The sequence below is a fragment of the Hyaena hyaena genome, unplaced genomic scaffold (assembly GCF_003009895.1).
Source record: "Hyaena hyaena isolate Hyena2069 unplaced genomic scaffold, ASM300989v1 scaffold_378, whole genome shotgun sequence".
In the NCBI taxonomy this organism is placed as follows: domain Eukaryota; kingdom Metazoa; phylum Chordata; class Mammalia; order Carnivora; family Hyaenidae; genus Hyaena; species Hyaena hyaena.
This window is the reverse complement of record NW_024081009.1, coordinates 1,657,012-1,669,956: the sequence shown is the minus strand read 5'-3', so window position 1 is coordinate 1,669,956 and position 12,945 is coordinate 1,657,012. Positions and strand designations below refer to the sequence as shown.

Here is a 12,945-nt window from a genome sequence, read left to right as displayed (position 1 = left end):
GCAGGAAAATTTCACTGAAGATATTTAGGCCAAGCCACGAAGCAAGCATCAAAATCAGCCCCCAAGGCCTCCCCAGCTCCGTGGCCCATCTCTTCCCAAACCCCCAAATCCCAGTCTAGCTGTCGCCCTCGCTGCATCTGAGTCCTAGGTCTGCCACATACTTGCTGTGTGACCTCAGGTGAGTCATCTAACTTCTCTGAGCCTCCCCCCACCTCCTGTCTTCTCAGCTGTCAGGGAAGGACATCACCTTGGAGGACTGTCTTATGATTCAAACTGGGCAGTGCACGAGAGGCGCCCTCCATGGTGCTTGGCACCTGAATAGAATGGGCTCCAAACAATGCACTGTTGATATTGTTGGCAATAGCAGCAACAGCAACTTCACGTATCCGACTCTGGGCCTCTGATCTTGGGCTGGAGAGGAAAGCCGAGGCTGTTCCCAGCCAGCATCTTCCGTCCCTGCCACCCACCCCCCTGCTTTGGGGGAAACATGAGAAGCAGAGCTTGAGGATCTAATGTGCGCCCCCCCACGCCCCTTAATCCTTCCTGAACTTGGTGGGGGGGTGGGGGGGGCCACAGCGCTGTAACACCTGCGTGGCTCTGACATCTCCCGCCTCTGGGCAGAGAAAGCAATTTCAGAAATGACATGTTGCCAACAAGCAGAAATCAGCTTCTGAATTAAACTGTGTTGGCGTCAGGTGACCCCAGGCTCAGAGGGCTGGCTGCGTGAAGACAGCTGAGATTAGGGTCTGTCAGCCGCTGGAGGGGCCGTGCGGGAAGGGGTGCGGGCACGTGGGGGCTACTGCTGGCCGCCTGGGACTTGTTCAGACGGGGGCAGGAATTCGGACTCTGGGTCAGGATCTCCTGCGACTCCCACCAGCTTCCACTTTCTACCTGTCCACTCTCCACGGTGGGGGCAGGGCGGAGAGAGTCCAGCCTTCACTCCCCTGGGCCCGCTCCAGCGTAAACACATTAATGGGACCGAGAGAGCCAGGGAGGAATGTGGGCCTCACAGCCCCTGAGGACTAGAGGAGCGACGGGGGGTAGAGGGGATCCGACACCCAAGAGGCAGTCAGCCTCAGCGCTGCAGGTATGCAGGGAGGAGAGACAGGGAGAGGAAAGAAGGAAGATGAGGAGGAGGAGGACCTAGTGAGAGGGAAGGGTCACCACTAGCCACACTGAATCCACGAAATTTCCTGATGCCACCGTTCTCCCCCCCACCCCAACCCTGGTGCCCTGGCCTTTGCACAGGCTGTGCCTTGCACTTGGGAGACGAGGCATGAAGGGGCTGTTTAATGGCCAGCTGTCATTCATTGTAGGGCTTGGGGCATGGCAGGGAACCTCTCTGACCTTTTGTTTCCTCATCTGTAAAATGGGGATCATGTTTAGATGTTTCCTTATGGTTGTTGTGGAGGCTAAAGCAGATGACCGGGGCAGCAGCCCTGGACTTCCAGTGCAGGCTGGCATCTCTCACGGAGCTTAACACCTAGTGCCTGTCTCCTTGGCCTGTCTCCTCGGCACCCCAGCACAAGCCTAGCATGCAAGTCTGCTGCGTGAGCAGTTACATGAAGGGACCCCAGGTGAGAGACGGTGCAAAGTAGAAGTGGAGAATGAATGGGAAGGGCACAAGGTAGAAACAGAGGACCCTCCCCACCCCAGGCAGCTCTCACTCCTGAATGGACTCCAATCACGGGCCATCCCTCTGGTCCTTTACAGCTTCTCTTCCAGAGGAGGGCTTGGGCAGGCTATGCTTGCTGGCTGGACAAGGGGATGTGGTATCATTCCACATGTCTTTAGGAGTCAGTGGAGGGGCACCTAGGTGGCCTAGTCGGTTAAGTGACCAACTTTGGGTCAAGTCATGATCCCACGGTTCATGGGTTCGAGCCCCACATCGGGCTCTGTGCTGACAGCTCAGAGCCTGGGGCCTGTTTCAGATTCGGTCTCTTTCTGCCTCTCCTCCACTCATGTGCTCGCTCTCTCTCTCTCTCTCTCTCTCTCAAAAATAAATAAACCAAAAAAGATTTCAATAAAATACAATTCTTAAAAAAAAAAAAAGGAGTCAGTGGAGCAGAGTAAATGACCTTGGGCCCCCTCACGAGCTCTAGGACTTGGGGTCACCACAGTCATGCTCCACAGAGCCAGGAACCCAGTGAAGACCTGAGCATGGCCCGCAGGAGTGGGGCTCCTCAGGGATGCAAAGATGGGGCCATCAGCACGGCAGAGCCTCTAAGGTGGGAGGTGGGCCTGGGAGGCAGGAACAAGGCCGGCACATGATTTTCAAGAGAGGAAATCTCTGTCCACCACCCCTCTCCCACCCTTGCTGCTCTAAAGGCCTCCCCACCTGCTACAGGAATTCTACTGGGAGAAGGCACTGCTCCTCACCCTTGCTCAGAGCATCTGAGTCATTGGAAAGGAAACCCAGAAATCTGAGAAGATTCCAGAGGGCAGTGGGTGAGAGCTCAGACATGAGAAAGGCCTGAGTTTGAATCCTGGCTCTGCCACTCACTCAGCCAATGCCTGAGACCCCTGAACCTCAATTTCCTCATCTGCAAGATGGGGGTAACAACCCTTACTCTGCAGGGTGATTGTGAAGATTCAAAGGAATGTCACAGGGGTAAGGACTAAGGGAAAACTCTCTACAGAAGAAGGCTAACCATGGGGTGCCTGGGTGGCTCAGTCAGTTAGGCATCTTGTGCCATGATCTCGTGGTTCAGCATGACTCTGGGTCAAGTCATGATCCCACGGTTCATGGGTTTGAGCCCTGAGTCAGGCTCTGTGCTGACAGTCAGAGCTTGCTTGGGATTCTCTCTCTGTCCCTCTCTTTCTACTCCTCCCCCTACTTGTGCTTTCTCTCTCTCAAAATAAAAGAAGGAGAAGAAGAAGAAGGCAGCTAACTACAAAATAGGCAGGGAATGATGGAATGAGAAAATCACCATTTGCAATAAATTTAGACAAGGACCCCAGTGGATGCTGGAAGTTTTGGGTAAAATGTTTGTTGAGCCACAAGATATTATGTAGTCTCAAAACATCACCCCATAGATGAATCACAAATCATAAAGGGAAAAGGGACACGTTACATCAGAGAGACCTGGTGGAAACCACCTGAGCCAAATTATGAACTTCAACATCACTGGTAATGTTTAAAAAAATTTTTTTAATGCTTATTTATCTTTGAGAGAGACAGAGACACGGACAGAGACAGAGCATGAGCAGGGAAAGGGCAGAGAGCAAGGAAGACACAGAATCAGAATCCAAATTTGGTTCCAGGCTTTGTGCTGTCAGCACAGAGTCCAACATGGGGCTCAAACTCACGAACTGTGAGATCATGACTGGAGTCAAAAGTCAGACACTTAACTGACTGAGCCACCCAGACGCCCCCAGACCATTGGTATTGTTGACAAAGGGACATCCCATGGCTCTTGACAGCCTGCACAGAGAAAGATACACATCACCCCAGGAGCATTCTTGCCAAAATGTTTAACCAGAATCTAGTCATAAGGAACCAATCAGAAAAATCTCAATGGAGAGGCATTCTGCAAGACATCAGGGCTGCACTCTAAAATATCAATGGCATGAAAACAAAGAAGGCAGGGAGACTATTCTAGGCTACTGGAGAGGCAGGATAACAAAATACAATGCAAGAGGACCTGGTGGGTCTCAGATCATGAAAATAAAAAGCTAAAAAGAATGTTTTGAGGGACACCTGCAGAAGTTTAAATAGGGAGTGTGTGGTAGATAATATTGTGTCTTGGATGTGATGCTGGCCTTGTGGTTATTTTTTTTTTTAATTTTTTAAATTTTTAATGTTTATTTCTGAGAGAGAGAGAGAGACAGAGTGTGAGTAGAGAAGGGGCAGAGAGAGAGGGAGACACAGAATCCAAAGCAGACTCCCGGCTCTGAGCTGTCAGCACAGAGCCTGATGCGGGGCTCAAACTCACGGACCACGAGATCATGACCTGAGCTGAAGTCGAATGATTAACCGACTGAGCCACCCAGGCGCCCTGGCCTTGTGGTTCTTTTGGAGAATGTTCTTGTTCTTAGGGGACATGTAATAATGTATCTTAAGTGTCCTGGTGTCTGCAATGTTCTCAGAAATAGTTCGACAAAATAAATATGTAGGTATAGAGAGAAAGAGAGAAACAGCAAATGCAGCTAAATGTCTTCAAAAGGGAAGATACCAGGGGCGCCTGGATGGCTCAGTCAGTCGGTTAAGCATCCAGCTTTGGCTCGGGTCATGATCTTGCACTTCCTGGGTTCGAGCCCAGTGTCCGGCTCTGTGCTGACAGCTCAGAGCCTGGAGCCTGCTTCGGATTCTGTGCCTCCGTGTCTCTCTCTCTCTCTGCCCTTCCTCCACTCACACTCTGTCTCGCTCACTCTCTCAAAAATAAATGAACATTAAAACAAAATTGTTAAAGGGGAGGCACCATGGGTAAAGTACCACCCAGTGATTGTCTAGCAAGCACTGATCCCCAGGAAGAGATGTCCTTACCAAGCAGCTAAGGGGGGAGAGGCCTGAGGGCCTGTTTGGGTACAAGTGTACATTCAGGAGCAGAAGGGGGTGGGGGGAGGCTGAAGGCAGTATAGAGTGGAAAAAATGTAGAGTTTGGAGCTATGTGGCCATCAGTGGGTCTCTTAACCATTTTGTGCCTTGGTTTCCCGATCTGTAAAAAGGGAAGAAAGCTGCCTGCCTTGTGAGGCTTAAGTAAGAAAACATGTAAGGGACGCCTGGGTGGCTCAATCGGTTAAGGGGCCGACTCTTGATTTCAGCTCAGGTCATGATCTCACGGTTCGTGGTCTCAACCCCGTGTCTGGCTCTGTGTTGACAGCACAGAGCCCACTTGGGATCCTGTCTCCCTTTCTCTCTGCCCCTCCCTTGCTTGCTCTCTATCTCTCTCTCCCAAAAATAAATAAAAATAAACTTGAAAAAAGAAACAAGAAAAGAAAACAGGTAAGACGTCCATTGGGACATTGGAGCGTGTGGCTCTGCGGGGACATTTCCATCACTGCGCGGAAGCAGTGGCGCTCTGGGCCTGAGGAGCACTGGCTGGAAAGAACGTGCTTAGACAGGCATGCAGGTGGACGTGTAGCCAGGCACGCAGGTGGATGTGTTGGTGCACTCATAGTCAGACTGGACCTCCCTCTGTCTCCCCCTCGGGGGGCCTGGTGTGGATCCCAGCAGGGCTGGCGAGCCGGGGCAGGGGCCAAGCCCTCTCTGCTGAGCTCTGCTCAGTAAGGGGCCTCCTCCCTCCTCAGACCCCTGGGAGCAGTGCTCGTTAAGGACACGAGCTTCCCAAAGCATTCTGGGAAGGCAGGATGGCCAGAGAGGAACCCTGAGGTTGATCCTTAGAGGACCCAAACCGTTGCACAGCTGTGTCTCCCATTGCTTCTATTGGGCCTTAAGGCCCTGAAAGTTCCTGCTTTGCATGATCTCCCCCCACCCCAACCTGCATCGCTGGCCAGGGGATGAGGGCACTAGAAATACTTATCAACTCCAGGAGGCCACTCAGGCTCTGTCTGGCATGGTCTGACTTAGCATGTAACCTTGGGTGGTGCCTTCCTTCCTCTAGGCCTCGATCACCCAGAATCCATAAAAGAGGGTGATCCGTTCCTGCCCTACCTATCTCTGAGGGGAGGCAGCAGTCCAGAGAGGAAACATGCCATAGTTTGAAGACCAGCAGATTTGTGCTCAAAGCCTGACATCCCTGCTTCCTAAGTGGCATCCAAGAGCCTTTACCGGTTGTGTCCAATATGCAGGGTTTTTGCAAGAAATCAAGACAAAGTGGGTACCAATAGCTGACGTGGAGTTTATTGGTTTATTGTCTCTCCCCACACTAGAGTGTTACCCCCCACGCGGCAGGGACCGGTTTTGCTCGCTGCTGCACCCCAACACCCAGGAGGTGACTGGCGCTCAGTCGGGGCTCCCTAAGTATTCGCTGACTGAATGGATGGACATAACAGGTGCTCGATACATGATAACTTCCACTGTAATTCTAAATCGTGCTGAGACAAAAGGCACTTGAACTTCATGGCTGTTGACAAGGAAACCCTGGAAGGCACGGATCTGTCTGTGGATCTGCCTGCCAGGCAAAGAAAGACTCAGGGACTCCAGGCTTATCTGGACGGGAGGACGGACACGATGTGCCCACAAGAGCCAGGCAGGAACATCCATGAGTGAGGTCGACTGGGGCAAGGGCACCTGGCCCACTGGCACCCCCCCCATTCCCGTCCAACACAGCCTAACAAGGCTCCCTGACCGTGGCCAGGTGAGAACGTGGCCCCATTTGCGAGCACAACTGATTTCACCAGACAAGCCAGAAATCCAAGGGGAAACAATTCATTTTGAAGAGATGGGGGAGCAAACGAAATCCACCTGTGGGCCAGGAGGGGCCCTGTGATGGAGCCCAAGCCTCTCTGGCCACCCCTGGAGTGGCTTCCATGAGGTCTTTTTCTCTCCGGGCTTCTTGGGCAGTCCCAGCCCCAGAGACACAGGACTCCACTTGGAGAAATGCTGACGTGCAGTCCAAGTCGGAAAGGCCAGGGTCACGTACAGCCAGGGAGTGGCTGCTTCCCCGGGCTCTTGGGCTCAGGGTGTAGCCGGGCTTTGGGGCTCCTGGGCTCAGGGCAAGTCAGCTCTCACTGTGCCTGGCCTGTGTGGAATTTCATAAATCCTCATCGGACGGCCCCCTCGGTGTGATTTTGGGCACAGCACTCTGTCTCTGGGCCGCATGTGCACACCCAGCACAGTAATGAAGCCCCACCCACATTATGGGGATAAGGAGGGATACCCCACCAGATCAAAGGAACAAGAGGGTTTTTGGAGACCCAAAGTGCTCTTTACAAATGCACAGTGTGGGCATCTTTCTTGTCATTATCATTATGAGCAAGACAGAGCAGAAGATGGGCCTGGGACCCAGACACACAGAGAATTTACAAAAACTTCACAAGGACGATTTGGCCCAAGCCCACCAGGGCTTATGCACAGAGAGGGTGCGTTCTCACCAGCTCAGAGATAGGCTGGGTCGCAGGAAACTAAGAGACACCCCAGCCACCCGGCAAACAGCTCAGTGGCAGCCCCGGTCAGGCCAGATTGTATTTCCCCGGATGGCTTCCCCCGGAACACCCAAACCCCATAGGTGCTGCCCATGAACTATAGAAATTATATAAATATTATACATAAATATTTTCTCATATATCTTCGCTATATAAATTATTCTCTTTTGCCCTAGAAACTATATATGTGAGGTAGACCAAAAAAAAAAAAAAAATACCCTGTGAGTGTTTCCCTTAAAGCTGTAGAAGGAGGGGTCGGTGGCCACAGGTCCCCAGGGGCCCCGCAGGGCTGAGGTGGACCTTTGAGGGCACCTGTAAGAGAAAGGGACAGGAGTCTCCGTACAGTGGGGGAGTGGAAGCTACGAGAAAAGCAGCTCTCTCTCTTCCCTTTTTGTTCTTCTTGCCAAGATGTGGGCCAGCTGCCTGGGGCGGCAAAGTCAGTCCAGCGAGGGGGGTGTCAGGTAAGTTTGGCTTCTCATCAGAACCTCTGCAGCCTGAGGCCCTTCCAGCACCTCACAGGCTGCCCTGACCCGCCAGAGCCAGGGCGCCGCCTCACCCTTGGAGGCCCAGGGAGCCCCAGGGCTTCCTCCTGGGCTTGCACTGGTAGTTTCTGAGCATACAGCTGATTCCAAAGTTTCTCTTCGGCGGAGGGTCAGCAACTCTGGGTTCGGAGAGGCAGGAAGCTGACAGAGGGCGCGGCAGGTCGGCAAAGCGGCCAAGGGCTTCCCGATGGAGGTCATTTCCTCCTGGCTGGCAGTGGGCCCTGTTCAGGGGAAGCACTCAGCTCCCAGCAGAGTGACCCCTGGAAGGTCTTGGTTCTGAACCAGCGTGTGTGCTGTTAAATGGGAACCCTCAACCTGGCAGGTCCAAGGAGTGTGTGTGTGTGTGTGTGTGTGTGTGTGTGTGTGCGCGCGGACAGGCGGGTATATATGTACCAATTACTCTCTCCTTCTTTCACATGGGGCCTTGGAAGGTAGCACTAGAAATGTCCACAGGATCAGAGGAAATTAGCCAAGTCACTTCTATTCCTCGGGAAAGGGCCAAAGTGGGGGCCATTAGTAAGTGATGGGGGCCCCCAAGGAGCCAGGCTTAGCAGAGACTTGGCTGCGCCTGTAACTCCAGGGCACAAACCTTAATTAGATGCATAGCTATAAGAGTAGAAATGTAACCAGATTCAGAACTCTTCTGTGTCACGAATGTCAGCTGTGTTGGGGCCTCATAGCACAGTGGACCACAGCCACAGGGAGCTGATCAACGCCGGCTTAAGGAGAGGCTGAGAAACGGAGCTCCCTGCGTCCCTGCCTCGAACCAGAAGCCTGTTACCCTCTCCTATGCTGGGACTAAAGGGTCCACATCCAGAAAATGGCAATGGCTCGCTGTCTCTCTGTGCAAGCTCAGTGCACTTGCTGGCTCTCCCTAACCGTCCCGCATTCACTGGGCTCTTACCCAGTCCGAGTGGGTGGGGATAACTCAGCTCTCAAGGCAAGAATGATGCCTCAGTGCATGATTTAAAAGCCAACTCGGGGCACCTGGGTGGCTCGGTCGGTTGGGCGTCCGACTTCGGCTCAGGTCATGATCTCACGGTTCGTGGGTTCGAGCCTCGCATCGGCGGGCTCTGTGCTGACAGCTCAGAGCCTGTTTTGGATCCTGTGTCTCCCTCTCTCTCTGCCCCTCCCGTGCTCATGCTGTCTCTCTCTGTCTCAAAAAAAAAAAAAAAAAAAAAAGCCAACTCAAGTGCACCAGGCTCCAGGGCAGGGATCTGACTTGTCTTCCCTGAAACCCAGAAAGCTTTCCTTTCTCCAAATGGCCCCTACCACCTGGCCTCCCCCTCCCCCACCTCTAGTCCAGCAAAGCCCCAGGTGGTAGAGCCGTGTGACCGCCCCCAGGACTCACTGCCACCTGAGCAGGGCTGAGGGCTGGACTGACCCGTCCCTGCCAGGCTCCAGCGGACACTGCCTCCCAGCGCCCCACTGGGCCAGTCTTGTTGGCTCTAGGCCACTCATCCGAGGAACTGAGATAGCGAGATGACCCCCTCAAAAACCCTCAGTCCTTCCTCCTTTGATCCCCCTTACTCCCCCACACATCCTCTCCTGCTCTGCTCTCCTGATCCAGCATGGTTGGAGACTCTCAGTTCCGGTCCCCCCCACCCCACCTCTCTTTGCTGGGTGTCCAGGGAGGGAAAGGCCGCTGAGGCCCCGTGGAGAGAGGAGCCCACGCTCAGGCACAGACGTTGTAGGCAGGTGCATGCTGCATGTGCCTGCTGGGGGCCTCCACGTGGCCGAGGACCACGGGGTCCTGGTGGTGCCCGCCTCCTCCCCCGCCCCCCCCCAGGGCACACCGGGCCTAATGCTTGCAGGTGTATACCAGCTCCTCCTGCACACACTGCTGGCACTCCACATAGCAGCACCACTGCACCTGGCAGTGGCAGGAGAAGGCCACCAGGCGGCTCTGGGTGTCATAGCCCCGCCCGCAGCACAAGCTGCTGCAGCTGGCCTCTCGGGAGCACACCCGGCCCGCCGTGCCCGGCGAGTACTTGCTGGGCCGGCAGAAACTAGGGGAGTCTTCCATGTAGACCAGGTCCCCTGGCCGCGGGGCCAGGCCCTTGGTGGGGCTGCCTGGCCGGGAAGGTGCCCATAGCTCCAGGCGGCCCAAGGCCTCGTTGGTGGCACTGGACACTTTCACAGCTGAGTCATAGCGCAGTTTTAGTGCCTGGCCCGTCTCGCGGAACGGGGAGAGCTGCTTCCAGCAGGTGCGCACGGCTCAGGAGCCCGACACTCCGTGGCACTTACATGTGGTCCTGAGGCCACTCTTCACTGCCTGCGAGGAGAGAGGGAATGCGGGCATGGTCATGGTCCTGGCACCAGTCTGCCTCTAGAGTGTAGACCCCGGTGGTGGTGGGGGGGGGGGCAGCAAGTCGGTCAAGGGACGGGGGAAGGGGGCAAATAGGACCCAAGCTATTTCACATGCCACCTTTGTGTAAACCAGCTCAAGGCCACCTTGCTGCTGGGCCAATGTACGCACCTGGGGGAGAGCAATGTGGGCCGGACCTGAGCCCCAGCTCCTTCCCTTGGCCCAGAGTTCTTGTAGAGTAGAAAGCATGCACAACTGAACTCGGCAGCCCTGGTTTACCCCATCTCAGTGATGAGGACACAGAATCCCATTTGCTAAAGAATTTGAACACTAGCCTCCCCCAGCCTCTCATCCCAATAGACCCAGATGCCTTTTACCCTCCGGTCCTCCCACTACTGTGTGTCCTCTGCTAAGGAGGGGGGCCCCCACCCCTATCCTTCCATCTGTAAAATGGAGGAAGAAGTGGTGTTGCACGATATCAAAGTTTTCAAACTATGTTGGCTTCTAGGATGTCCAGGAAGGATGGTCCATGGAATGGAGACCCCCCTCCAAACATGCTTCTGCCTCATCATGGCCGCATCCCAAGCCTGGCTCCCACCTGCCGCCTAGCCCAGCCTGCCATGCCGCCCGGGACCCTCCCCCACTTCCTGGCACCTGCTAATGGTGTGCTGGTCGAAGGGATGAGGTTCCTCCTGGAACAGCTCTGTGTGTGTGTGGAGGGGCACGCCCTCCTATAGACCCTGCTCCCTGGCGCTGCACCCTGCCTGGGGCGGGGCTTCGGGCCCCCCGGCACTGTGCTCACCTTGATGCCCACATGGGTGTTGTGCGCGTCTGCCCGTGCCCTCAGGTCTTTGCTTCCTCTCTTGGGCCCCAGGAAGTTGCTCAGGAACTTGGTGCTGTACTTGAGGTTGTCGCCACACACGCCCCACTGCCAGGCCTGCCGGCTCTCCAGGCCCGGAGAGTCGTCACAGGTGCAGCGCTCCATGCGCCCGGCGCTGCAGGCGCGGGCCAGAGTGTGGGTGAGGGCGGCAGCAGACACTGCATACAGGAAGGCCGTCTCCTTGAAACCTGGGCCAGGCAAATCCGGGAGGGAGGAGGAGAGTGGGCTCAGAGGCTGCCCTTTGCCCTCTGAGGGCAGAAGAGCTTGATGGGGTCGCTGCATTGAGCCAGGTGAGGGTCACATGGACCTGAGGACATGGCCCGGAGCAGCCTTGTGACTCAGCCCCTTAGACTCAGACTGCAAGCTGTTGTTTAGATGGAACTTTCAAGTTCACTGTGGAGTGTATGCACAGACTCCCAGGGCAGCAGACAGGGGTGCCTGCCTCTACTGGACAGATGAGAACACTCAGATGCAAAGAGAAGCGACTTGGCACCTGCTGAGAGGCAGAGCTGGGGCCAAACCGCTGATCTTGACCTGAAGCCCACATGTGAGCAAGTTGAACGCCATATACGGGGCCCCTGGTCCCCTGAAATAGGCTCTGTGGGCTTCCTGTGTTTCATGCTGCCTCTGAAATGTCACTCTCTGCTGCCTACCGTGGAGCAGACCCAATGACAGAGTGACTCTGAGTCTCCTGCGTGACTTGTTCTAGACTGACCATCTGGCTCACTTCCAGGACCATCACTGCTCTTGTGTTTTTGCAGGCTGGGGCACAAACCCACTCTCTCCCGCCTACTCTCCGGTACCTGGATGCCGGCAACACCGAGGAAGTAGCATCGCTCCAGGCCTTCCCCAGCCATGGAGAGCAATTGGCCTAGAAAGAGCTGGCTCCTCCCATATGCTATCACTGCCTCTTTTTTTTTTTTAAGTTTATTTATTTATTTTGAGAGAGAGAGAGAGTGAGAGAGAGAGAGAGAAAGAGAGAGAGTACAGGCATGAGCAGGGGAGGGGCAGAGAGAGAGAGAGGGAGAATCCCAAGCAGGCTCTGCACTGACCGTGCAGAGCCCATGTGGGACTTGAACTCACAAACCATAAGATCATGATCCGAGCTGAAGTCAGACACTTAATGGACTGAGCCACCCAGCTGCTCCCATCACTGCCTTTTTGTAAAAGCCCTTGCTCCTTGGTGACAGAGTCACATAATGACCTGTTTCCCCCTTAGGCTGTCAGCTCCCCAAGGGCAGACAGGGTCTCCTTCAGCTCTGTGCCTCCAGCATCCAGCACAGGGGCTGGCTCTCTGCGAGCTTCACCAGATACTTAGTGAGTGACGTGTGGGAAGATGCGGGGAGGAGGGAAGAAGGCGGGTGTGAAAAGAAGGGAAGGAGGAAATGATGGACCAATGCATGTGATGCACAAAGTCACAGGTGAGCGGGTGAACGTGTGAATCCGGCCTATCTCAGGGTATTTGGCCAACTATCACCGGCCTTCCACCTTCATATGTTCTTGCACCTAGTTTTGCATGTGTGTGCACGTGTGTGTGCAGGGCGCTGAGGGAGGGGACTGGGGGGTCCACCTATCTGTGGGGGCCTCCAAGATCCAGGAATGGGCTGGACCTCCTTTTTGCCTGTATCTGCCTTGCTCCTCCATTCCCCCAAAACTGAGGGAAAGACTGGGCCTCACTAACTCCTAGGACTCTTCTCGCTGGGACTGTGGGAGGTTCATGAGGGCAGCGTGGCCTGGGCCCCGGGGCCAGGGGAGCAGAAATGGGGGCCTTGTCCCCAGACCCCCCAGCTCCCCCAGCCCCCTGCTGCCTAGCCCCTTCCTCCTCAACCCCCTCCTCCCCAGCCATCCCTCCTCCCCAAGTGCGCTCCTCCTCCCTAGTCCTCCCCAGCCCCCCAGAGCCCTCCTCCCCAGCCACCCCTCCTCCCTCCAGCCACCCCTCCTCCCCAAGCGTGCTCCCCCTCTCTAGTCCTCCCCGGCCCCCTAGTTCCCACCTCCCCAGCCCTCCTCCCCCCAGCAAGCGCACTCCTCCCTCCCTAGTCCTCCCCGGCCCCCTAGTTCGTCCTTCCCCACCACCCCTCCTCCCTGAGTGCCCTCCTCCTCCCTAGTTCTCCTCAGCCCCCCAGTCCCCTCCTCCCCAGTGGTCCCTCCTCCCCAGCCCCCTCCTCCCC

General features: G+C 55.4%; 1 protein-coding gene across 1 annotated transcript in view; it reads right to left on the bottom strand.

Annotated features, from left to right (window-relative positions):
- Positions 1–8,706: 8,706 nt before the first annotated feature.
- The window catches only part of WNT9B (Wnt family member 9B), a 23,105-nt gene continuing 18,866 nt past the window's right edge, over positions 8,707–12,945 (bottom strand). Inside the window, exons 3-4 of the mRNA XM_039250662.1 lie at positions 10,700–10,965; positions 8,707–9,864 (exon numbers count right to left, since the gene is read on the bottom strand). Of these exons, the coding sequence (XP_039106593.1) occupies positions 9,808–9,864; positions 10,700–10,965 (323 nt within the window). The 3' untranslated portion in view covers positions 8,707–9,807. The remainder of the gene's footprint in view (positions 9,865–10,699; positions 10,966–12,945) is intronic.